This window comes from Chelonoidis abingdonii, chromosome 8 (assembly GCF_003597395.2).
Source record: "Chelonoidis abingdonii isolate Lonesome George chromosome 8, CheloAbing_2.0, whole genome shotgun sequence".
Taxonomy (NCBI): domain Eukaryota; kingdom Metazoa; phylum Chordata; order Testudines; family Testudinidae; genus Chelonoidis; species Chelonoidis abingdonii.
Window position 1 is genome coordinate 99,263,289 of NC_133776.1, and position 26,896 is coordinate 99,290,184.

At 44.7% G+C, this 26,896-nt stretch overlaps 1 protein-coding gene across 6 annotated transcripts in view; it reads left to right on the plus strand.

The window, feature by feature from the left end:
* The window catches only part of ATP11C (ATPase phospholipid transporting 11C (ATP11C blood group)), a 118,205-nt gene that overhangs the window by 18,410 nt on the left and 72,899 nt on the right, over positions 1–26,896 (plus strand). For all 6 annotated transcript variants that reach the window (XM_075068870.1, XM_032773213.2, XM_075068867.1 and 3 more), the window contains exon 2: positions 25,391–25,510. In XM_075068870.1, the coding sequence (XP_074924971.1) occupies positions 25,391–25,510 (120 nt within the window). The remainder of the gene's footprint in view (positions 1–25,390; positions 25,511–26,896) is intronic.

The following is a 26,896-nucleotide window of genomic DNA, read 5'->3' on the forward strand; positions in this document are numbered from 1 at the left end:
GGATTTTTAAGAATGTTAGCAGCTTTAGTAAATAACTTTGCCTCCTCTTTGCACAAAAGTCTTATTTGTGTGTGTGTGTGTCTGTGTGAAACAAGAGTACAATTTGTTCTACCGACTACCATTGCAGCATAAAGGTTTGGTCCTGCAAGCTGACTTGGTGTGAGTAATCCTTACACAAGCCTTCCTGTTAGTAACAGTGGTGACTACTTGCATGCACACAAGTTTGTAGAATTAGACCCAAATTGTGTAACTAATTTGCATCCCATTGAAACTGAGGCGACTATGGGAACAGAACCTTTTTAAAGGATGTCGTGTTTACTGGTCTCTCTTTGCTTCCTGACTATTGCAGTGACTGCGTCCAGATGTCTAACTGCATGATAGTAATTTTGTGGCCATATGCTCTATCAGTTCACATTATTTACTTGTACTTTGGCACAAGAAATAAAAATCACCAAAGCTTATCATTAGGGAACTTGATACTGGACAGGATAATGCTAACAAAGCCAGGGTTCTCTTCTAGTTCTGCTGTCCAAAGGTAACAAAATTTGGTTGTCAAAAGTAAGTATGGCTGGGCACTGATTATACTGTGTCTTGCTTTGGTTTAAGAAAAAACAATTCAGTGCTGAGAAATAATATAGAAAATAGAGAATAAATAATAATCTAAAAATATTTTTGATTTATCCTGCTTATATAAAGGCTGTCTGCAATGTTAGGACAAGGCTACATTATTGCTTGCTTGTTAGGCCAAGCAGTGATGTTACATCTCTTGGGCTAAATCTTACTCTTCGTTACAATTCCAGTAATGTCAGAGGGTTATTTTAATTGCCTAGTATTTTACTGTAGAACTTTCACTCAGGGCTTGGCTGCACTGGAGAGTTGCAGCGCTGTAAACCCACCACCAGTGCTGCAACTTACTCACCGTCCACACTTGCAAGGCACATACAGCGCTGCATCTCCCTGGCTGCAGCGCTGGTTGTATTCCTGCTCTGCCTCGGGTATAAGGATTGCAGCTCTGGTGACGTAGCGCTGCTCCGCAATTGTGGCCACCAAAAGCGCTGTAATTGGCCTCCGAGGTATTCAGAGGTATCCCAGAATGCTTGTTCAACCACTCTGCTCATCAGTTCGCACTGTACAGCCGTGGCCTCCGGTGGGATGGGAATGAGTTTGTGGGACAGGGCAGAAGGGGGTCATGCCTGGGGGAAGGAGGAGAAGAAGAGTCTGTGCCCCAGCATGGAGCAGTGGCGAGTTGATGGACCTCATCAGTGTTTGGGGAGAGGAAGCTGTGCAGTCACACTTGCGCTCCAGCCGTAGGAATTACGATACCTATGGGCAGATCTCAAGGGCCATGCTGGAAAGGGGCCATGACTGGGACGCGGTGCAGTGCAGGGTTAAAGTAAAGGAGCTACGGAGTGCCTATTGCAAAGCCTGTGAGGGAAACTGCTGCTCAGGTGCTGCCCCCACAACCTGCCGTTTTTACAAGGAGCTGGATGCGATACTTGGGGGTGACCCCACTGCCATCAATGACCACGATGGACATTGACCGGGGGGTGGGGAGAGGAGGAGGAGGGGGCGGGGGGGAGGAAACCGAGAGTGAGGGTACTGGGGTGGGGGGAGACACCCCGAGTCCCAGGAGGCATGCAGCCAGGAGCTCTTCTCAAGCCAGGAGGAAGTAGCCAGTCGCAGCAGCTGGAAACTTGTTGGTGAAGACAGAGCAGAGGAGCGGGTTCCCGGTAAGCAGCTTTTATGTTTTCAGGATGGAAATGTTTCGGGAGAGGAGGGAGGATTATGGCTGCATGCATGCATGCCTAGATGTGGAATAGCGCATTGATGTGGTTATCATGTCGCAAGTAATCGGCCTCGGTAATCTCTTCAAAAGTTTCTGCCAGGAGCGTGCGGCAATATGCGCTTGCGCAAGTTTATAGGGAGAGCCACTGTGGTCCTTTGTCCCAGTCAGGCTAACGCGTCCGCGCACCACTGTGCCGCGAGGGGTAGGGGGGACCATTGCTGCACATCAGGCAAGCTGCATAGGGGCCAGGCGGAATCCGCATTGCTGTAGAAGACCCTCCCCCTTGCTTCCCAGGTGATCCCGCAGCAGCGAGATATCTCCCAGGATGCAACTCCTGTGAAAATGTTGGGATAGTGTTCAGTGTAGTGCCCCTGCTCCATGGCTCTGGGTTTTGCTTTCCAAAACGCACAGGAAACCCCAGTACAGTCCTGAAGCAATCAGTCCCCTTACTCACCATTTCGGAGATTATCTTCAGGTGTAAACGTTCCTGTGCCCCTCTCACCTTTGCGTGATGGGAAAATTCTGTGTGCTGTTGTGAATGACTGGAAACTCCTTCACGGAGTGTGGGAATAAAACTGTCTTCAACTGTGATTAACACAATGGCTGCTCTCTGTTAAATGTTTAGCCAATTTTTGTCTTTCTACAACAGTGTCCTTGAACTCCTGAATTCTCACTGGCCATCAGAGACTGCTGAGAGGCTGCAAAACCTGAGGAGAACGCACGAGAAAGGCAAGAAGATATGGTGAAGCAGTTATGAATTCAGTCTTGCCAGAGAGGGACTAAAAACTAACAGGACTGGAGGGAAAAAATGCAAGCGTTGGAGGGAAAGAGGGCAGCAAAAAAGAGAAAGTCAGTGCTAACGAGAAATGCACAGCAGCTGATAAGCCATCCTGGCGCGCCAAACGGGACTGTATCCATCACTCGTACGCCATGCAGCAGAGCACTACCTTGCCCCCGCCCCCCAGTCCCAAAGCTCTTTCCCTTGTACCCAATGTCAGCCCAAACCCCCTCCCAGCATCCAGTTCTTACCACCACCAGCTGCCCCCAACACCTGTTACGTTCACTACATAGCCCTGAGAACTACGACCTTACCCTCTGCCGCTCAAACCCCCATCACCATGCAAGCATTTTCATCCTGAAGTGGTGTCATTGCCAGCACTCCAGGCAGGACATATTCAAACCTCTGACTGTACAGCTTCACCACCTTACCCCCCTGCCCTTCTAGTTAGTATTTTCTTTTCAATAATTGAATTATTGCTTTTGAAAACGTGTGGCTTTTTTCTGTTTTTTTTGTTTTTTATTGCGAGAAGTGAAAGGATCTGTAGCCCGGAAAAAAACAGGCACCTGCAAATCAATTGTACCACTGCATTCACTCCCTGCAAGCACCAAACACATTACATGTTGAGTTTTACAGCCTCAAATATCCTCCACTAAGGCATCCCTACTTGTAGCAGTGTGCTGGGCCTCTCTAGTGCCCTGCTCTCTGGCTGTGCAAATTCAGCCTCCAGGCGTTGAACCTCGGAGGTCCATTCCTGACTGAATGATTCTACGCCTTCCTTCCAAATAGAGAGAGGTACAGATGCAATATAACTGCATTTTGTGGATGCTTGCTTTCCCCCAAGTCTGCTTCCCATTACAGAGATCGCCAGCGCCCCTTTAAACGGACCAAAGCACAACTCCACAGGCATTCGGCACCGCTCAGCCTGTAAGTTGAACCGTCCTTGCCCTGTCAAGCTTCCCTGATTATATGGTTTTCATGAGTCAAGGCATTAACGGGTAAACGGGTCCCAAGGATCACATCGGCATTTTTCGAACACGTCTTCCACTGTGTACTCTTCCGGATCTCCGGAAAATTCCCGCCTTTAGCAAGCTGCCGAACAGGCCACTGTTCCGAAGATGCCTGCATCACGGCCCGTTCCTAGGCACCTGTGTAAAAATGTCGATGAAACAGCCCACGAGTTCACACCCCCCACAAGTTGAAACCTGAGACCACCGAGAATACCCCTTCGATAAGACCCTGGATGCAGGTGGGGTTGGTGCCAGATAGCAATATGCATCCCACTTATCGCCCCTCCCACCACAGTTAGGGAAACCCATTTGTGCAAAGCCATCCAGAATGTCCTGCACGTTCCCCAGAGTCACGGTTCTTCTTAGCAGGATGCGATTAATGGCCCTGCAAACTTGCATCAACACGATTCCAACGGTTGACTTTCCCACTCCAAACTGGTTCGTGACCGATCGGTAGCTGTCTAGAGTTGCCAGCTTCCAGATTGCAATAGCCACCCGCTTCTCCGCTGGCAGGGCAGCTCACAATCTTGTGTTCTTGCGCCGTAGGGTGGGGGCAAGCTCCTCACACAGTCCCATGAAAGTGGCTTTTCTCATCCGAAAGTTCTGCAGCCACTACTCGTCATCCCAGACTTCCATGACGATGTGATCCCGTCATCCCAGACTTCCATGACGATGTGATCCCACCACTCAGTGCTTGTTTCCTGAGCCCAAATGTGGTGATCCACGGTGCTGAGCATTTCTGTGACTGCCACAAGCAATTTAGTGTCATACGCATCAAGCGACTCGATATCGTCAGATTTCTCACTGTCACTTTGGAGCAGAAGGAATAGCTCAACTGCCAAACGTGATGTGCTGGCGACACTCATCAGCAGAGTCCTCAGCAGGTCGGGCTCCATTTCCCACAGAAATCGCGCTGCACAGAAACCGTTGGGAGACTCACAATGGCACCAAACGTGGACGGAAAAACAGTGACTGCTGGGATGTGAAGCGATGCACCACGGGGCGTTGGGACAGGAAGCGGAATGACCTGCACCCTTCCGTCCCCTTCCCACAACCCACGGTGCCAAAATGGGACGAGGTGCTCTGTGGATAGCTGCCCACAATGCACCACTCCCAACAGCGCTGCAAATATGGCCACACTGCAGCGCTGGTAGCTGTCAGTGTGGCCACACTGCAGTGCTTTCCCTAAACAGCTGTCCAAAGGCAGCTGTAACTCCCAGTGCTGCACACCTGCAAGTGTAGCCAAGCCCTCAGTAGCAGGCAAACTCTAACAAGTTTTGTAAAGTCAAGTTGAAAATTCAGTATTGCTATTCTAGACATAGGTTGCTTTGTTGAGCATACTATATTGGTCGTATTAAATTCATTGTTTTGGGGTTTTTTTCCTTCCTCTCTCCTCGCTTCAAGTGACCTTGTCAATGTTCATTTAGGTGAATGTGTTGAAATTAGACTGTGTGTCCAGAGGTTTGTCCCATTTGAATTCTCTTCCCGAAAGATTGTTTCCCTAAACTAAACTAAACTGAATTGATGGAAATGGAACTTTCCATTTATCAACAAAATGTTCCAGTAATTTTAGATCTTACTAGAAGGGAAGTCTGGTGTCAAGAAACTTCTGTCTTATGAATTGCGGGCCAAGAAATGCCCAGATTCCCTTGCCAGAAAGAGAAGTTTCTGCAAAGCTCATGGGAGTGCATGGAGATTGATTCCCCTAGTATATCTCATCAGGTAACCAGCGTCGTGGTAGATGGTTTGGCTGTTTCTTTTCAGAGAGGTTTCCTGACCCTTGCCCTCCTTACAGGGGTGCACATGAGATAAGAAATACCCTTGCTTTTGCTGCAGTGAAAGGAGCTCTTAGGAGTGTGTAGGACTGAGGCCACTTGGTGGCAGCGGGGGTGGTGGTGGTAATTTTCATGTTCAAAGCATTTACACATGGTGCAGGTGGGAATCGTGCCATGTGCCTAGATTGGAAGCAGCCTCTAGGTTATTGCCTTTAGACTGAGGCTAACAGTCTTAAGGCTTCCTACGGGTGGATTTATTTTCCTCTTTGGTGCAGTCTCTGCTCTTTGGCAGCTGCTTTTCTTCAGTGTAGTGGCTTTGTCAGTTTCTGGTGAGGCAGATGAGGTCATGTCTTGCCCAGGAGAAAACTTAAGCTGCATTAGCCAGCCTGATAGGAACCGCAGCCAAAAGGATTTCCTGAGGATAAACAACGAGAGGTAGCGTGTGAGATCCCTCTCTTCTGGCTGAACTACTTACAGTGTGTAGGTCACTGCATGACAGCCCCAGTGAAACCTGTTGAGAACCAGCTAGGGAGGACGATTGATGGATGAGAGTCACTCTCTGAGGCCCACGGAAGGAAAGCCACTGCCTTAAATTATCGCTGGGAAAATGGGGTGATTGGAAGCTTGCTCTGCCGTTGCAACTGTCACTGTGGGCTGGCGGCTTCCTGTCAGAACTGAAAGAGGTCATGTTCACCTGCTGTGGAGAATTGAGGTTTCCCCTGAAATCTAGACCGGCCCCCCCATCTGAAAAAAAGAAACAAAATAAATATTCAGAAGGAACCAGGAGACCTGCTTTTGAGAAGAAAAGCCTGTGTCCTGGGGATGGGAGAACATCTGCCATTATGTTCAGGGATTCTCTCTTGCACCAGTGTCCCAGACAGGAAGCTATGTATAGAGGTGGAGGAGATTCCGTGACGTAAACAAATGAAGTTAAACCCAACATGAGTGAAGTTAGTCATAGGCACGTTTTGGGCCAATAATACAAGTACTGACCTCCCCAGACAGCTACTGCTTTTGCCATAAACCTGCACCAAGCATCTCTAAAGAGATGCCTATAAAATAGCTCTTTCTGTATGTACCAGAGGGCTTTCTGGATACTCAATATAGAGAAGTAATGATCAGTGGATGAGAACTGGGAGACTTGGATAACTTCCCCAGCCTTTTCAAATATGTCTTAATTTGGGGTTTCCAACTTCTGAGCTACTCAAGGCCAATGCTGAGCACAGACCACATGTGTTGCCTTCAGCTGGAGTTGTGGGGGCTCAGCGCCTCTGAAAAGTGGGTCCTGGTTTTCACATACATACGTGTGTAAATAGAGAGTTGATCTACAGCTATACTAGAATGCTGTACTTTCAAACTAAGTAGCGGGGGTTCCTGGGAGGGAAGGAGGTGTGCGTGGGGGAGGGAGTTGGAGAGAAGGGTAGTTGGTATCTAGTAACAGGCTGGGTTTCCCCTTCCATTCTTCACTGGGCTTTGTACTGAAACTGCTTTGTACTGAAACTGTTTTGAAGGTTGAGACCGGCCTTGTAAAATAAACTGCTTTGCATAGCAGCTAATAGATAAGAAACTTCCAATTGTTTAACAGGGGAAATAAATGGACTGTGAGAATTCAGGGCTGGAGTAGGCAGGCACAAAATACATGGTCTCTGATAGGTGCCGATTGTGGCCCTTTGGCTGTGGAAAATGATGAACAAAAAGTCAGTGATTGGGGCTGGAGGGGTAGAAATGTTGTGGTTAGTGAACTAGAATGACTTTAACTAATAAGTGTTTTCTGGGATTTTTTTTTTTTTTCCAATCAAGAAATTAATTGCTTAAATGTTGATTCCCGAGGACACCCTAGCCTGCTTTGGTTAATGAACTGAGCCATGTGTTACTGCAACTTTTGAAGTTTAGTAGTATAATCGTGCTCATTTCTCAGTTAATTCATCCCAGTTTGCGCTTGCACTGGGACTTTCCAGTCTCACAGCCCAAGGGTGAAAAGCCTCTCCTTTGTGTGTGATGTTTTTTGCAGTAAACTGAAACTTGGAACTAAATATATCGGGGCTTGAGTTGATTCTGCTCTCACTTACGTGGGTGTAAATTGGACATGAGTCCACTGACACCACAAGAGTGGCACTGTTGGAGAACAAGTGTGAGGTCAGACTCAGGCCTCCTGTTTCAGAGACTGAAAATGCTAATGAAATAAGATAATAGTGAACCTTTGAACCCTGGTCTCTCTTCTGTTTCAGAAGGCAGCTGATTTGAAGCTGTATTAAAAAAACAAAACATAACTTATGTAACCCCTTTCAACTCTGGTTCTCCACTTGTAAGGTAACTCCCTTCTCTTCATGTATAATATTAATGCCTGAATCTTCAATTTTCACTTCATGCATCTGAATAAGTGCGTTTTTTACCCATGAAAGCTTATGCCCAAATAAATCTGTTAGTCTTTAAGGTGCCACTGTACTCCTTGTTGTTTTCATTGACATCAGTGGCCTTCGGGCTCAAGCCCTTATATCAGGAACAAGATTACTGAGGAAAGTGCTTCTGCTGCAGGTTGTCCGAGGCTCTGGAAATCAAGTCTCTTTACCAGTTGACTGACGGGTCACAACCTCGCCTCTGGGTGGTGGAAGTAGTGACAAACAGAAAGAGAAGCTGCTTTCTAGGTGATAGGATATGGAGAAAACTGCTCCAGGTGATGAAACAAAGCTGGTTTCAAACTGTGTCCCGGGCAATGCAGGTAGATTCCTGTTGGCTCAAATACAGAGAAATCAGACAGGAGCAGTGGATGGCTGTAGATGGAAGAGTTTTGAGTAAAAACTGACCAGAACCCCATGCAGAATGTTTAGATTTTGTATTTTTATAGTTCAAGAATTCTGGGCTCTCAAAGAACTGGGAAGGGACTTAAAACCCAGCAGATTATTGCCATTCCAGCTGACACAAACTAGTTAATTGCAAACTTGGAACCCTTTTTTCCCCCTACAAACCACTTTGCATTCATTTTTGTTGGCTCAAGTCACTGGATTTTCTTGGAAATGCGTATTGGATTTCCGAGAGAGCCTTGCAAATGTCTGCATTGAGAGATGTGAGCTGAGCGTGAAAGGGGTGGATTTTTGAAAATGGAACAGACCACATTAGATTTTCTTAATGACTTCTGTACGCCCTCTGGGACCTCTTTAAAACCCAGCTTCAGTTCTTGTCTCAAGTCGTCTTGTGACATGGAGCTTCATATACTGACAACATAGCGGTCAAACTTTTTAGTTCGTGCTGCCAAAATAAAATAAAATGCCACTTACATTGTGATGTAAATGATGGGTTTCACAAGCCAGCCAGCAGGGCAGGCGAAAGAGTCCAAGTGTGTTCATTCAGAACGCTATGGCATCTGTGTCAGCATGAGCGACATTTTCCATGTAACAGCAGGAATTAATGAAGAACATCCTAGTGTCTGCTCTGGGGTTTAGAGGTGATGGATGTGATGGGCTTTAGCAACACACAACTGTCCTGGCGCTGCTGTTGTGGGCAGTGTGGCACGGTTGTTGGTGAAGAGCAGTTTCCCACTATCACTCTCTTTGGACTGTTCTGTTTAATTCAGAGAGGTGCCTTTTGTTTCTTATTTTCACATCTGTTGTGATGCAAAACAGAGAAGTACACACACTGCACTGCCTGCTCTTGCATTGCTGCGCTGTTCAGTCGCTCAAAATGCCTTGTATGGAGGGAGTTGAGTTAAAAATACCTAGAGTTGGGCCTTGGAGTGTCTGTTTCAAGTGTAGTTTTGGGATCTGCAGGGAGCTTTGGCTTCACCCCTTTGGATTTGAGGGCATCTGCACAAGGTGGAAGTTCTGTGCTGCTCTCTTCAGTGACTGCTCAATGCCATAGTCTCCTTACTACACTGTGGAGCTGCAATTGCGCTAATAGAATGGAGCGGAAGTGAATCCTGCCCTCAATGGCATTTAGTGGCAGAAAACTCGAGTGTAAAGGGGCAGCTTCCTGTCTCCACCACCCGTGAAGCCCGGATGGTTTGCTTTTTGGAAGTGTTTTGAGAAGAGCATGTGCAATCATATGACTTTCTGGTAACTTTTAACAACTTGCTGAGCGCCCAGTATTGGATATAATCATGAGCGCATAGAGACTGAATTTCAGTCTGAAGTTACAGCATGTAATGCATGGGACTAAGCAGAGAGATGAGATGGTTCTAAACTTGACCAATGCTGGAGTTCTAAACTGAACAGTAAACAACGGTTCTGCAGAGGGAGACTGACAGTCTTTGTCCTGAGCTGTGTTGCTACCCAGATTGCTGGGTCTTTCCTCCTGGGTATTTCAGGCTTTGGAGGGCAGATGCTCATCTTCCCTTGCTGCACCATTGACAAGTGCAATCCTCGTAACGCAGAGGTCCTGTCAGGTCACAGGTTTGCGCTCCAACCCTGCTTGGTACATCGTGTCAGGGAAAACCCTTTTCACTCTCCTCACTGGCTGTGGGACTCCGTCGGGGCATCTCTGAAATCATTCTGGGGCCAGAGTAGTGAAGAGGAAGGTGGCGCTGGTAGAGGCTTCATTGGTGAAGGTCCCTGTCAGGGAAAGGAGCCCAGCCTCCCCACTACCCACAGCTGCTGGTAAGTAGGAAGGATGCTGAGATCTCTCTCAGGGCACTGTTCCTCGATCTTGCAGAAGAAAAGAGCATTTTCTTTTAGCCTGAGCTGTCCTCTCTATGTACTGGTTGAGAACTCTTTCTTCTTGCCCTCTCCAGAGATGTTTAGGCTGCTGGGATGGGGTTGAGTGATAGAGGTGGAAATGATTCTAGTTCTGTTCTGCCCCTGTTGTCGTTGAACTGGAGGGAGGAAGGAAGATCTCTATACTCCACTTCCTCCTCTCTCTCCCCCAACCCCTTGCCAGGGCATGCTGGTGTGTGGAGTTCTCAAGCCCTGTATGACCTTGTAGTTCTAAAATGCATTGGGATTCTTTGTGATTAGGGGGTTTACATAAATGTCTAACAAGACTGTGCCCCAGTTGTTCTTCCTTCCCCTGGGAGAGCTGAGGACCATTAGCTGTAGACTCCTTTTGTGTGTCTAGTTGTCTTTGCAGCAGCTTGAACCAGAGGCTTTGTTGCTGCAGACTTTGATTAAGAGACTATTTCCAGGCACCTAGCCCAGATCGCTTCCTTTTCCACTGCACGTATCAGCAGGGCCATCAGACGACCAAGCCAAACCCTCATGAAGAGGAAACAGTGTCTCCCTCCAGGTCACGGTGGAGTCTGTGAAGCATAAGGCTGGCTCATCGTTTGCATGCTTGCTGTTGATCAGAACACAAACTGCTCCCAGTGGGTTCATCTCCCCTGCTAGAGCCCAGTGAGGAGCTGATCCTTCTTGGCAACGGAAAGGGTTGTGCTCAGTCAAGTTCTTTGTTCCAGTTTTGAAGTTGTTTTATTCCTGCCCCACCCTCTTAAGTAGTTTTTTTTTTTTTTTTTTTCCCAAGCCAACTTTTCCTGAAATCTCAGGCTATTAAAACTATTTTTTCCCCATGCAAAAGTCATCCTTTCTAAAACGGAGAACAGCCCTTCCTTAAAGCATTTATTTATGAGGCAGCATGGTCTAGTGGATAGAGCATTGGAGTGGGACTTGGGAGCCCCAATTCTATTCTGACTCTGCCACTAGCCTGCTGGGTGACCGTGGGCAAGTTGCTTCACCTTTCTGTGCCTCAGTTTCTCCAGATGTGCAATTTCTCCTTTGTAAATGCCTTCCTTTGGAAAGTGTGTTGAAATCGACTGATGAAAAGCACTGGGTATTGATTATTTTGCCTGACATGTTGCACTAATCACTCTGTTCCCATTTCCTTGTGTTATTCCAAGTCTGCAAATCTGCATGCATCTCCTTTGTTTGGATGCTCATTGCCTTGTTTACTGGTGTGCCTTGTAACCTCTGCAGGAGAGGAAGAGGCTATGCAGACATTCCAAGGACTGAGGACTTGCCCAGCTGTCCAGGCAACTGAGGTGGTGTGACAGTAATGTCCCACTTTGGGGAAAGGGCCTATCCTGTAAAAACAAAGGATGGGGGTGAGGAGGGATGAGCATGAGGAAAATAGGTGGGCCAATTTCATTCCTGGCTGTTACACCAATGGCGCTGGTGGAGTTGCACCAGGGATAAAGTTGGCTGAGTGTTTTAAATCTCTTGTCACATACACGTGTGTGTGTGTGTGTGTGTGTGTGTGTGTTTCTAAACATCCTCAAAGCATTGAGGGTTTATTAACTGCACTAAAAACCTGATGGCAAAAACTAGAGCTTTTTGTTTGGTTTTCCCGGTTCTTAGGCCAGTCCTCTTCTCTCTTTTCCCCCCCCCTTCCTGAAAAGAATCACAGATCCTTTCTTACCTAACCCCAGTATATCAGCCTTCTTTGTGAGGGGACCCCCCCCCCCCAAATAAAAAAGATCAAACCCAATGTCCCTCTTCTTTCTCTCCATGATCTTGGGATACATTCCCTTTCCTGATACCTCTCGCTCACCTGTAGCAGCCGGTCTGATTTCCCTCGCTAGTGCCTTCCTTGATTCCACGGCAGAACCCTTCCCAGGCCCCTGAGCTCACTGGCCTGAAAGCTGCTCCCAAAGTTTGGATCAAGAATCCGTAGCAAGGAAGGTGGCTCATATCAGAAGCACAGGCCTGAGGTTAGTTAGGGTTGGACAGTGGGTGGAGCAGGTGACATGAAACTTGCTTAAGTTGAAGTCTGAACCATGCAGCACTTATTGCAAGCTGTTTTCTTGGCCACGATAGTGGTTCCTTCTCCCTGCTTGATTGCACTGCTTGGGCAGCCTGTAAATGGCTGTTTACCGTTCAGCTGGATTAAGTTTCATGTACTAGCAGACATGGACATCCCTTCCAAATAAGCCTGGAAGGGTCAGACTTTGAGGTTTTTATACCTTGAGGGCGATAAGGCCTGTTGGAATCAAGAATGACACAGACTCTGTCAAAATCTGTGGAGTAACATCAGTTTAAGCTGGTTTGAAGGAGATTGCAAACAGGCTCAGAGATTTTGCTAGCACAACATTATTGAGATATGAGGGCAGGGGACTGGACTCGATGACATCTCAAGGTCCCTTCCTGTCCTAGAGTCTATGAATCTATATTTTACCATAAAAGCCATGTAAAAAGTTCTCCTTATCCTCACTCTGGGTAAGGAAATACATTTTCCCTGCTATATCTTATTGATCTATTTATTATGGTGGCTTATGATAACTGCATAACTAATTCTGACTGTTTTTTTCCCTCACCTGTGTTTTTTTTAAAAAAAGTTGATTCTGTATAATGCAGTTTGCATTTGGTGTTACATTTGTTGCAGCCTTGGCTATATTTTTCTGGCTAAAATTATGTGAAGAGCATGAGCCTGAATACAGGTGAAAGGATATTTCTTTAAAACTCCAGCTTTGCTCTCCTTTAAAGCATTGGACTTCAACCTTCCAATTAGAATCTGCCATCCAAACATCCCATACCCTCCAATGAAAGTAACTTTCCAGCTTGTCCCTCCTTCCCTAGTTAAATGACCCCTCCTCCTGGAAAGCATTTGTTTTAGTTGAATCCGCTCCACTTCATACCACACTGATCTTTGCTCAGCTTTGGTGTAGAGGTTGTTTTCCTTTTGATCTCGCTAGGGTTTTTTTTTGTATTTTAAAACCAACATTTTGCTTCCCTGGATTTTCACATTTTATCAAATGCCTCTTTGCTATAGAAGCTAGATTTGGTTTAAAAGTTATGGAATTCTCTATAAACCAGGAACTATGGCTAAGATTATGGTCCATGTGGGTAAGAATATTCTGTTTAGTTACTTAATTAGTAAATGTTTTGTAGAAGTGTTGCAGCCAGATATTAATTTAACTGCCACTTCTTTGAATATAACTAACTGCAAACAGTCGTGTAAAAAACTGCTTTAAGCATTATGGTAAAAATGGGATGCTGCGGCAATAAAACTGACCCAGACAGAGAGCCTAGTTTGCTATAATGAGGAGTCCATTGGCACCTAAACCCACTTCTTCAGCTAAACTCACATCTGAAAAAGTTGTTTTTTACCCACGAAAGCTTATGCACAAATAAATCTGTTAGTTTTCAAGGTGCCACCGGACTCCTTGTTGTTTTTGTGGGTACAGACCAACACGGCTACCCCTCTGATACTTAGTTTGCTATAGATCTGCTGATTTTTGAAAATTGCCACTGTGTGTGTGTGTGTGTGTGCGCGTGCGTGCACGCTTTTTTAAGTATAGGTCAGTTTTTTCCCTTCTGCATGAGTTGGTAAATGGAACGATACAAGAGTGGTTAGACTAAGGGCTTGTTTACACTTACTGGGGGATCAATGCATTGGCGGTAGACCCGCTAAATCGACCGCAGATTGCTCTCCTGTACTCCACCTCATCGAGAAGAGTCAGGGGGGTCGACGGGAGAGCATCTCCTGTTGAAGTCGCGTAGTGTGGACCCCACGGTAAGTAGATCTAAGCTATGTCTATTTGAGTTACGCTATTCACGTAAATCAAATGTGTAGCTTAGATCAAATTTCCCCTGAAGTGTAGAGAAGGCCAAAAACTGTTACTTCAGAAGATCTAAGCTGAATAACTTGAATTAATAGTTCCTAAGCCTTTTGGCTGTATTTAGGGTAGGCTGTGACTCCCTTCAGTTGGGGAAAAGCTTTGTATTGTTGTATGCTCTGTAAATATCTCCAGTTTATAGCAGATTTCACTTTTTAAAATCTTTTTTCTTTTCCCCCATAGATCCTTTTCTAGGACAGCTGTTTGTGATTTGCCTTGTGGAGTGAAGACAGCTGTAGTGAATTTAGAAGTTGTTTTGATTAGTTTGGTTGTCTCAAGTATATTCCTCACATGGTTGTTTCTGTTGCTCGGAGCCTCAGGAAAGACACTTCTTGTTGTTTCTGTTAGACTAACACAGTGGTCCCTAAACTGTGTGCCTTTGACAGGCCTGGGCAAGCCCCCCTGGGGGGTGAGGAGGGAGGGAGCACTGCCTGACCCAGTTCCACTCTGCCCCCAGTGAGTGAGGGATTGAACCTGGATCCATTTGTTATATGTGTTATCTGTCATCAGCAACCATGCTTGATCCTTCTCTTATGCAGGGAAAGAAACTCAACAACCCTTAAATGATTTGAAGAAAACCATCAGCCTGACATTTTGCTGTGCAGATGTCCTCCTTTCATAGGCTTTCTAAAAGAGATGTGTGTTTGGAACTCAGAATTGGTTACTTTGTATAGTAAATCCATTACTTACAGTTGCTCCATGCCTGAACTGGAACTTATTGCAAAAGAGGGCACTTGGAACACAGCAGTAATCCTCTTTTAAAATATTTTTGTGAAGTTTACAATGCTTATCTTGATTTGTATATGATGGAAACTGTGCTATGTTGCAGTAATAGTGCCCTAGTGGTAACATATACAGCTAAGTAATACACACTCAAAGCAGGGCAAAAAATCACATTGTTGAGTTATGGGAGTGTGCACCTGTGCGTGGCTCTGAACATGTGCCTTTCATAGGGTGGATTTTGAAGGGCAGACTAACATAAAGACTCTTAGTGGAACAGCTTCAGCACACTCGTGACTTTTAAAATCTCAAATGGAGAGTGAATACTTAAAATACAGTTTGTATTTGTTTCTAGGCTGATGTTTTGAAAAGGAGCCCTAAATGTTTGGATTTCAAGTTTGAAAGTTGATTAGCGTGTCTGAGCACAGTTTCCAAATGGATTGATAGGCTTTTTAAAATAGGCTTAGAACTCATGATGATTGTTTGGTAACACAGCTGAAATAGGTTCTAAGCCAGGGGTTTTCAGACTCTTGTCCTGGCGACCCCTTTCACATCACAAGCCTCTGAGTGTGACCCCCCCTCACCTTATACAATAAAAACACATGTTTATATATTTAACGTTATTATAAATGCTGGAGGCAAAGTGGGGTTTGGCGTGGAGTCTGACAGCTCACCACCCCCCCCAAGTCATAACCTCATGACCCCCTAGGGGTCCCAACCGCCAGTTTTGAGAACTCCTGTTTTAAGCTTTTGTTTGCTCTCTGACCTATTCCTGCATTTCCTGGTCTTGTGCACCATAAGGGCTGTTGCTCTGTTGAGGTGAGGAGAACAGCGAATGTTGTGAGAATGAGACTTAAGTGATTTCTCTTCTTTCCCAGTTTCTCTTCCCTTTTTCTGTCTTCACCTCCCATCTCATTTTCACATATTTCTGGTCCTTCTGTTACCTCATTATTATAGGATTAGCTTGCCCCATCTGGAGGAAATTCTATGAATGAATGAAACTCTGTAGGCTTGAGCTCAGAGTTTCCTGCAAGTTTTCGCCTAAAGGGAGGTGGGTCTGGGGACATGGGGAGTTCATAAAGCCACTCTAACTGTGTCTTGATCTATGGCAGGAGCTGTCCAAATGGCGTTGTAATAGCCAGAGGAGGAGGAGGTTGGGGTAATTTGAGAGCTACCATGTTGTATGTGTATGTTGGCCTAATAACTCCTAATCGTCTAGCCCCATTTGCAAGACACTTGTGAAAGAGCTTTTGCTCTATCAGAACCTGATTAAAAACCTCTAATAGCCTCAAAACCCACTGAGCATGGGCTTTGTGTGGAGCTCTGCAGCTCTGTGTTGGGGTGATCCCCAGCAGCCCAACTGTGAGTGAAACTTTGTTGGAAGGTCTGCAGGTAGCAGCATAAGTCACAGTAGAGACTAATTGAATGTGGAGTGAGTGCTGGTGGTGGCCCTGAAACATCTCAAGAGGAGGTTGTACTCAGGTGAAGCAGGTAGGGGTGCTTAATCTTCCTCACTTGCCAAGACACCCTTTCCCCTTGGTCACTGGTGAGGTACCGTGGATCTCGGGGCATCCACAGATTGCTGGAACCCTTATGCAGAGGTCCAGTATATCTGCACAGCCAGTGTCTTCTGATCTTCCTGGCATCCAAGTGTTAATGGTACCTCTCCATGCACTCCCTGCTGGGGAGGTGTTTCCAGCAGGTAGGGAGAGAATGCATGTAATATCCTGTCAGACAGCATAATCATCTTCCCTAAGCTTTCTGCAGGGGATGATGAAGCAGTGAGTGACCACCCCCAGACTCATTTCTCCCCCCCACCCCCACACTTGATCAGGGCTTCCATGCTCTTTAGACCAAAATACATTTGATCTGCCACTGCTTACCTGTGCAAGCTAAATCTGAAAAATATTTGGGAGGTCTTGTTCCCTGACCTCTCCTGCAAACATCCAGCCACTTACAGAGGAGTGTGATAATTCAGCCTGTGGAAGAACTTAATTGTGTGATTCATCTCTTCGGTGGAGGAGCCTTGTGCCACGGGAAGCTATGACATTTCTTATAATAACGCCTATGCTGATTACTAGCCTTTCATACATGGAAAAAGCACCTAGATCCACCAGATGATGAGACTGACACTTGACTCATAGATAAACAATGTATTTTCTTTTTGGTTTTTATCGCAAAATCTAAATCTTGATTAAATATAGCAGAAAAATCCCTAAATTCTCTCTCTCTCTCTCTCTGATATATACATTTTAATTGTATATTACACACAAAAATGGCAGCCTCTGCTTTTAAATCGCTGAGAACACTGTAGTTAAGGTCTCCTTCTACCAGTTAGTCAGTAACCTGTTACTATGGTTTGTAAAATGGTGAACTACTTAGCGCTGTTGTCAAAATAGCAGCTTTCAGTTTTACAGCAAAATGAACAAATAACCTTTGTTAGTTATGCAGAAGATTTTGTATGTGCATTCACTTACTTGTTAACTGGAAAATCAGAATAATTTGTAATGGGTCGCCCAATTGTTTGTGTGTCTTAATTGGTGTTGACATACTATACTGTCAGGTGCCTTAGAATTTTCTGGGATAGAGAGCAAGCTTCTAGTGCAGAAGATTACCAGAAAGTGGACAAAGCAGGACAAGTCAGACTGGGAAGAAAAGGCTAGTTGGACCACATAGCAGAGCTTCTCTGCCTTTTGACATTCTCTGTCCTGATCTCTGAGGTGCAGCCGGTTAGTTGGGGCTTTTATGTTTGTACTAGCTGTTGCAGTTGAAGAAAATGGAGGAGGAAAAGTAAAAGCAGAATTGAAAGACTCAGTACTGATGCTAATGCAGACTGGCTGATGGAAGAGCAGATGTCAGGAAGAGGCAGGCCTGTCTCACTGGTAGACCATGGTCTCTGTTATAACTAGAGAATTGTGTGCTTTGTACGTTATTCCTTCTTCAAACAAGGAAGGGTTATGCTTATACGGTGAACTTCGTATGTTTCATAAAAATGTTAGTGGGATTTTTCCTTTTTTTTTTATAAAATTTCTTTTTCTGAATGGGGAAGTTTGCAACATCCTCGTTAGAGTTCCCTGAGTGCATTTCTGGCAGTGATTTCATTTCCTCTCTCTTGAATTAGAGAGATGCTTGCAAACCATATTTGGCTCCAGTCCACTGCCTCTTGGAGCCTTTAAAGGGATTGTGGGACTTGGTACTTGCTTCCTAATCTCCGGCATTCTTCTTCAGATTTAGAAGGCATTGTGTGAATGGCTCTGCCTCTCGCGCCTGGATCTCAGGTTTGTGGTGCTTGCTGTTGCCTCATAAGTACAACAGACTTGTCTGTGGCCTTGCTTCCTTTTCTAGTTTCAGTGCAATAATCTTTACTTCCTGGCCTAACTATCATGTTCATGCTTTGCAGTCCAGAGAGGTCTGATAGCCACAGCTCACGCTAGAGGTGACTGCGCTGCATTGCACATGAAACTCGGAATGGATAGTTGGTGACATGCTTGCGGATGGAATGTACTGTGTAACTGTAGAGACACTGGCTGCAGTCTTTGGCTTCTGCAAATCTGAAAGCGCTGTATTGATCATTCTGTAAATGCTCTCTGGGCTCTGAAGCCAGGCTTGGGGCCTGCCCTGGGTATTTTTGGAGCACGTTTTGCGCAGCTCTTTTCTTCACAGAACAGCAGCCTGTATTGTTAGTTTATCTTGATCATTTAATCTGCATTCCAGCAGAGGTGTGTGGGCACATCTGCCTGTGTGAAAATCCACTTTTCCAAACTCCCATGGATCCAGGTATAAGTAAATTTTCATAGGTAGGGCAAAATCTCCCCCTCTGCTAGCATGGGTTGGGGGAACTTCAGGAGCTGAACAGGAGACTCCCAGAGCAGTGCTCTGACATCCTGGCCTCCCCCTGCCCCCATGTATGGTGTAGGAGGTGGAGAGGCATTGCGGAATAAGGGAGGTGAGTGTGAGAGGGATTGCCGCACTCTAAGATGTACTTCACCCATGCTACTCGGTGTGCGTGGCTTTGGCTTTTACATTAAATAAGAACGGTCAGACCAATGGTCCATTTAGCATAGTATACTGTCTTCTGACAGTGACCAGTGCCGGATGCATCCAAGGGAATGAACAGAACCGAGCAATCTGTTGAGTGATCCATCATCAGATGTCCTCCAGTCCCAGCGTCTGGACTGAATGACATGGAGATTAGGGGCACCCAGAGCATGTGGTTGCGTCTCTGACCATCTTGGCTAATAGCCATTGATTCTGCAAACTTTCCTCAGATCCTAGTTAATGCTGGACGCTGCTAATCTAGCGTGAGTTTTCCAAGTGCCTTTTTTCTGCCTCTGGAATTTGTGTGCGGTTTGACAAGCATTTCCTGCAACAGGGGCTTTTGAATCGAATGGAATGTTAGGACATGAAGCCAGAGGGTGTTAGCTGTGTACCACTGCAGCAGCAGAGCACACGTTTACCAGACGTTTGGCGCATGCTCAGCATATTGCATTGTTGGGTTGAGTTTCAAAGCAAACAACCTAAACTAAGGATTAAAAAGAATGAGAGGAGTTTGGATGATATCTTATTGCTATATTAGCCTGTCAATTCCTTCAAGAAAAAGTTGGAAACTTTACTCTGTTGATTTAAAATCCAAGCCTTAAGTCTGGAAAATTCAGCAAAATCTGAGAAGTTCCTTTGTATACAGGCAACACACATGAATGCCCTTAATTTTTTGTTTTAAAGTGGTCTAGACCTGTGACAGATGTTGCAACCATATGCAGTATCTTTGGGGGAACATATCGTATTAAGTATGTCTATCACTGTGAGCCAGAGATTTTATATATGATTGTGGCCTACTCCATAGGGTCGGAGTGGTTATCACAATTGTTTCCAGAACTAAAACAGTGGGAGATGATTAAAGTGAATCACTTAAGACAGTGATTCTCAGCCTTTTCAGACTACTGTACCCCTTTCAGGAGTCTGATTTGTCTTGCGTACACCCAAATTTTACCTCACTTAAAAACTACTTGCTTACAAAATCCGACCTAAAAATACAAAAGTATCACAGCACACTTATTACTGAAAAATTGCCGACTTTCTCATTTTTACCACAGAATTATAAAATAAGTCAATTGGAATATAAATATTGTACTTACATTTCAGTGCATAGTATATAGAGCAGTATAAATAAGTCACTGGATGAAATTTTAATTTGTACTGACTTCGCTAGTGCTTTTTATGTAGCCTGTTGTAAAACTAGGTAAATATCTAGAGAGTTGACATATCCCACGGAAGATCTCTGCTGAGAACCACTGACTTAGCTGGTAAACACCTCCAGAGAGATACCACCCTCTGGGGGAACTTGCATAGACTGGTTCTGACTGTTTTCTCCAGAAACCAACAAACGAAGAAAGGGCTTTTGATGTAAAAAGGCTGAGTTTTTAAACTGACTCAGGGCCTTCTTTCTGATCCAGCAAACGGGCAGGACCTGCTGTCCAAAGGCCCCAACCCTTGTGGAAGAGTTGGAAAGACTTTGGCCTACCAGGACCCCATAAGACCAATGGGTGATGTCTGGTGAGCTTTTAGCATATATGGAGGAACTTGTATTGGTTTTAATGTTTTCTTTGTAACACGTTTGCCTTAAGAATAATGGTGCTTGCTTAGAAGCAGCCATGTGGCAACTTGTAACTGCTCATAACCCTGAGAGGGAGAGCAATTTTCAGGCACTGGCCTTTAGGCAGACTGCCTTGCTGGGGGCATCGCAGTGTAAGGCAGTGAGCTCTGTAGCTTTAAAATTCCAGGCTGGAGGAAGAGAGACCCAGGTCTCTACCCACAAGAGGTGGTGGCTGAGAGCTGGAAACCTTAAATGAGTGCCCTTGAGGGATCACGGAGAGGGAACACAGGTGCATTCAACCTGAAACACTGACAGCATCAAAAAAGCATTCTGCAGAATCAGGCAAATCCCTATTGTTCAGAACAAGGATGGGCAAACTTTTTGGCACATCCAGGTATGGAAATTGTATGATGGGCCCCTCACAAAATTGGGGATTGAGGTGTGGGGAGGAGGTGAGGGTTTTGGCTGGGGGTGTGGGTTCTGGGGTGGGGCTGGGGATGACGGGTTAGGGGGTGCAGGAGGGTGCTCCAGGCTGGGACAGAGGAGTTCAGAGTGCAGGAGGGGGATGAGGGCTGGGGCAAGGGGTTGGGGTGCAGGAGGGTGTCAGGGGTCCAGGCTCCAGGTGGCACTTTCCTCAAGCAGCCCCCAGAAGCAGTGGCATGTTCTTCTCCAGCTCCTAGGCGGGGCACTGCCAGGCGGCTCTACGTGCTGCCCCATCCACAGGTTCCACCTCTGCAGCTCCTATTGGCCGTTGTTGCTGGACAGTGGGAGCTGCAGGGGCAATGTGCGAAGCCCCGTGGCTGCCCCTATGCATAGGAGGTGGAGGGGGGACATGCCGCTGCTTCTGGGAGCTGCATGGAGGCCTGGCATGTGCAGAGTGGGGCAAGCCCCGGACCCTGCTCCCTGGCCGGAGCTCGAGGGCCAGAGCAAAATGTGTGAGGGGCTGGATGCGGCCATAGTTTGCCCAACTCTGGTTTAGAGTCTGGTAGGCACATGAGTCTCTGGGCAAAGATGCTACTTAATTTTAATGTGCCACACTGTTGGGAGTAGAAAACTAGTCTTCGTGTCTTGGTTTCAGTTGGAGCTGCCCTGGTTTACAGCTTGCGGATACTTCCTGCTCTCTGTTAGATTATTTTAGAAAAGCGGCGTTAAATAAAATGTTGTTGGTTTTCTGAACATAACAGTGTTTTTCAACCTATTTTAAAATTTCCTAATACGTAGCATTAAGTACCAAGAAGGAAAGGCTCAGAGACCCCAGAGATAAACTACAAGCTTAGTTCTGCTGGGAACAGAATTCCCAAGGTCATACAATTGTGTTTCTCAGTGAGGTGTGGTCAGTGAATGAAAATCTTACATGCAAGATAAAATTTAGAAAGGATGGGAACCTAACTAAGAAATTATTGTTGTGGTTTGTTCTAAAATGGGCACTTTTAATCTGCCAGGAAGTTGTTGTGTGGCTGCCAATCAGAAGCCAGTGCACATGTGTCAGCTCAACAGTATACTCACATGCAATGCTTTCCCCATTCAAGTAAAGAATTTCTAAGGGCTACAGGTTACTGCTTTCTTCCCATACAACTAATACCCAGTATATATCTGTATGGTGGTAATGTATTGATCTAGCTGTCAGATATTAATTGTAAAAGCCACTCTTCCTGCTATTGAATTGACTCAAAGTAATTTATGACAGGTTGGGATTTAACGTATAAGAGCTTTCCAAGTAGTGGTATTCTTCTCACTAAATGTGCTTTCAGGTTCCTTGCCTCTTACATACGTTACCTTTAGTGCGTTCTTTGTTGCATTAAAAAGACTTGCATGTAGTTGCATATTCCCTCAAGAATTTAAAACACTGAGTAAATTAAAGATAATGCAAGACTTGTCTCTACGCTTGGAAATTGACCGCAGTAGCTGTTCTGTAATAGCTATTATAGAATAGCTCTCCGTGTGGAATAAGAGTGCTGTTTGGTGGTTTAGCTTAATATGCTTTCAAAGTGGATTGCATGAAACTATTCTGGAATAAAAGCATCCACGTGGGGAGCTATTCTGGTATCGCTATTACAGTTTAAATTCACATCCTGCTTTATTCTGGATTGATTTCCAAATGTGAACAAGACCTAAGAAAATGATCACTGAGTTATAGCTAACCCTCTGACTTTTCCTTCCAGCAGCAAATGTAAGACAGTGGAAATCTTAAGTGTTTGATCTTGATTTATGCACAAATATTGCAGAATATGAAATGGGAATCAGTTTGGCTGTCTCCTCATGCCGTTCTCACCACTAGACCAATGGGGCACATCTTTGCTCTCAAGATTTTGCAATCTCCTTTGCAGATCCTGCCTTCCTGTGGGTTTTTGTGGTTCTTATCACAGCGGGGCCCTGATCCTGACTGGGGACTCAGAGCTCCACTACAGTGCAAACATTTAGTACTAATATCCTGCTGGAAATGTGTTTGGGTTTTTTTTAATTTTTATTATTTTGGGGTCTTTTTGTGCTTCCAGGTCAAATTTTTTTTTCCATCGGAGTTTTCTTTGTTTTGTTTTGTTTGGAGAATGTGTGAGAGAGAGAGCATGAGTAGGGGAAGCAGGGAGCGAATGTAACAGGTCTGTTTTAATGAGGAGAGGAATTCTTTTCACATTTGACCCTGCGTCCTGTTGTTCTCTTTGCTATGGAGGCTGTCCGGTCGAGGGGATTTAATTAAGGTGTGACAGTGGGTTTTAATTCATTTGTAGCATCTCCCTCTGGGTTAAAAAAAGAAATCTGCCTGCCTGCCATATTTTAGCCTCTTGACATTGATGTAGAGCAGGGGTCAGCAACCTTTCAGAAGGGGTGTGCCAAGTCTTCCTTTATTCACTCTAATTTAAGGTTTCGTGTGCCAGTCACACATTTTAATGTTTTTAGAAGGTCTCTTTCTATAATATATAACTAAACTATTGTTGTACGTAAAGTAAATAAGGTTTTAAAAATGTTTAAGAAGCTTCATTTAAAATTTAAATTAAAATGCAGAGCTCCCCGGACCAGTGGCCAGGACCTGGACAGCGTGAGTGCCACCAAAAATCAGCTCGTGTGCTGCCTTTGGCGCCCGTGCCTTAGGTTGCCTACCCCAATGTAGAGCTTTAAAGTGCAACTATGGGATTGCGTGAATCCTACAACTATCTGCATGAAACTGGGATTACTTGGGAGGGTTTCCAGATGACTACCTGAGCTGTTCTCCTATATAGTAGCAATTTCCTGCACCGGACTGGGAGCAGAATGGATTTTCCACATTCACATGGGTTTGTCTCTGGGAAATCCAGTGTCTGAGGAGGAGAATAGCACAGAGAGCCGTCAAGGAAAACATACTTCAGTTGGAATGGCACGGAGGGAGAGAAATGCAACTAGAGGGGAAACGTGAGATACTGAAAGCTGGAACGGAAAGACCTGACAAGGGAAGTGTTGAGAAAACCCAGTATTGTAATAAGATGAGTCAGGCCTCAAAAATCATGATTGGCTTTAAACTCCTGAAATTTAATTTTTTTTTTAACTTACTTCTGGATTTTGAGCTTCCAGAGTTCCATGTTCTCAATCTTTCATTTGAAAACATGAAGGCTAGAAACGTACTTTATCTCCGCTTTCATTTTGTAATCACATGACACCGGGAGCTGTGACTTTTTAAAAGAACCCCCAAATATGCTGAGATTAGTGATTACAAACTCAAGACTTGGCGAGATGGTTACTACCAGTTGGGACTGGCCCTCCAGTGTCCTGATATCCCAGATCATAGACATGGGTATGATCCTCCCTGCCAGCAGATGGAGAATGTCAGATTTGTGATGCAGTCATTCATCGTGCCTACCACAGCGTGCCTCAATGGTTTCCACCTCCAAGGACTGGAAACAATATTTTTTGTTTGCTGAGACTTTAGTTAAGATTTGCGTTGCTTCCTAAAAATCTCCGTAATGAAACCTTTTCCTTTTGAAACGGTGGAGGTCCCTTTTGTGTGTGGCTGCCTGTGCTCACCGCCCAGCTGAAATGTTCTTGAGCACCTGAATGCTTAAACGAGAAGAAAAATAATTAATTTTCCTGACACATTAATAACACAGCTAACACCTGCATTTTTGGCGCACTGCAGATGTGTCTACCTTGAGCAGATGAACGTGCACATGGAGATGTTTTGTGCCCGGCAACAGAGGCCACGCAGATGCCTAGTGTGCAGAGTAGATTTATGCCCAATCTTGCCGCAAACCGAAGTGTTTCTGTAGACAAGCTCTAAGAAGAATTTTTCTTAAATAGTCATGCAATGATGTTTTAGCAGCACATATGAAGATTAAAAAGGAAACAACAAATCAAAATGTTTAGAAATGGCTCGGCCACAGATCAGAAGAGATTTCAAGGTTGGTGTAAAGATGTATTCAGAGGTCAGAAGCTTAAAATAACTCACTTTGGGGAGCCCCAGGCAATGACTGACAAAGCCCTCAAAGGGTATTTCCCCCCTCATGAAGCAGAAAGTGGAAAGGTTGTTTCTTAGTAGCAATCTAAGGCAACTCAAGCTGATTGAGATGTTTCCACTTGAGAGATGCCAGCCACTAATAGAAATGCTCAGCTGTAGAGGAAACTTTTTTTTGCTTTCTTACGTATCTTATTTGCAGTGTTATTGTGGCCACCTTGGTTCCAGAATAGAGACAAGGTGCGTGAGGCAGTATCTTTTATTGGATCAACTTCTGTTGGTGAAAGAGCTCTTTGTAAGCTCAAAAGCTTGTATCTTTCACTAACAGAAGTTGGTTAAATAAAAGATTATTACCTCACTCGCTTTGTCTCTCATACATATCTTAGGTTTCAGAGTGGTAGCCTTGTTAGTTTGTTTCCAGGAAAACAACAAGGAGTCCTTGTGGCACTTTAGAGACTAACAAATTTATTTAGGCATTTGTAGTGGACCAGGAAAGGCTGATAAAGGTGTAAATGTGGCCGGTTGGTATTTGGAAAGGTGGTAATTACTCCTTGTGTGAGATAGGAAGACCATGAATACAATCACGTCTGCACTGCATTCATTCCATTCAACACTGTAACTGGAGAGCCCAGGACAATGGAAGTTCAGAGAGGCTGTGAGGGAGCCATCAGAATCAGAAGCATGTGGAACTCATTATCTGCACACATGCATGGAAATGTGTGAACTTGAGAGCCAGGGACTTAATTTGCATTTACCTTGTTGTCTCTGACAGTGCGCTGGCGAAGAGAAACGAGTTGGGACACGCACTGTGTTTGTTGGGCACCGCCCTGTTTCAGAAACCGATGCTTATGTCGAGCAGAAATTCTGTGATAATAGAATTGTCTCATCCAAGGTAAGTTGGTTCTCTTAATTGGTGAGCTATGATCATTTAATCAACTGGAAAGTTTGCGCGTTTCTGTTCCTATTCCTCAAGTTTATTGTATTTCGTCAGTCATGGGTTCCTGACATTTACTTGAGTAGTTAAAATGCTCTTTGCAAGAAGAAATTGCCCCAGTGTTCAGCTGTTCCATTGCCAGTGCGGTAGGAGTTTTAATAACCAAGATTATTAATCTAATTAGGACTGTGGGTTGTAGTGTAAAATCATATACCATGTATTAAAGAGTCTCTTCTCTCTGAACCCCTCTGAGAGGTTGGGGATGAAATGTTATGTTCTGCTCTCTAATTTTGCACAAAATGTCCTGCTGGGGTTAAGGAGAGATGTGCAAATGGTGTTAGAATTGCATTTGTTAATAACACTTGAGCATATTGTTACCCCCTTCTGAATCTAATTTATGATCTACCTGATGCAATCTGAAAGCAGCTTGGAAGCTCATATTGCACCAAACCACTGGTTTATATATACACTTCCTTATTAATGCCCACTGAGTGAATGCACACATGAGTTTCCCCTCTGTGCACTGAATAATATTGAGGCACAAAGAATAGTACCTGCTTTGATGTTTTCTGGGTCTCCATTGTTTGGAGAGCGAAAATATAAAGGCAAGACAATATCTGATGTGATTGGTGACTTACAAGGTTTTCATTTGGGATTTGTTTGGTTATTTAAAAAATGGACAGATATCTAGAAGCACGACAGTATCTTTTTTTTTAAAGTAGGACAAAAATAACTTAGTACAGTGTGTATTTTATCTCTTGGCCTTTCTCATAAAGAGGAAACCATGCAATACTCTATTAATATAGCACTTGTCTATTCTGAACACAATGTGATGACACCTATCTTCCTTGACATCTATCAAGCTATTGCAAAAGACTTGGAAAAATTGAAATACGATGTCAGACAGCTGGCATCAGCTATTGTTAAGCTAGTTGGGTGACTATATATTTAGCTTGTTACTAAGGTGGCTTTGGGGATGCCCAGTATATAGTTACAGACTTTAGTCATACTGTACTTATGATTTAAAGGTTACATTGGGCATATTTTTTTTCCTGCTCTAAACAATTCAAATATCTGCTGCCTTTTATGTCCTTTTGCTGTCTGCATTAAAACCAGAACTGACTTTGCGCTAGGGACTAGTTCCTGCAGGCTGACCTCGGTAAAACTCCATTTGACTTTTTCGCATTAGGTCTGCAAGATTGTGCCATTGGGGAATATCCATTTGGTTTTTTGTTTTTTTTTTAATTTTTCTTTAGTGAATAGTTGAATTATTTAAAAAACACTAATCTTGTGTAGAACTTCATGGATTTTTTTTTTAAAGTTAGTTTCCTATTGATTTTTTGA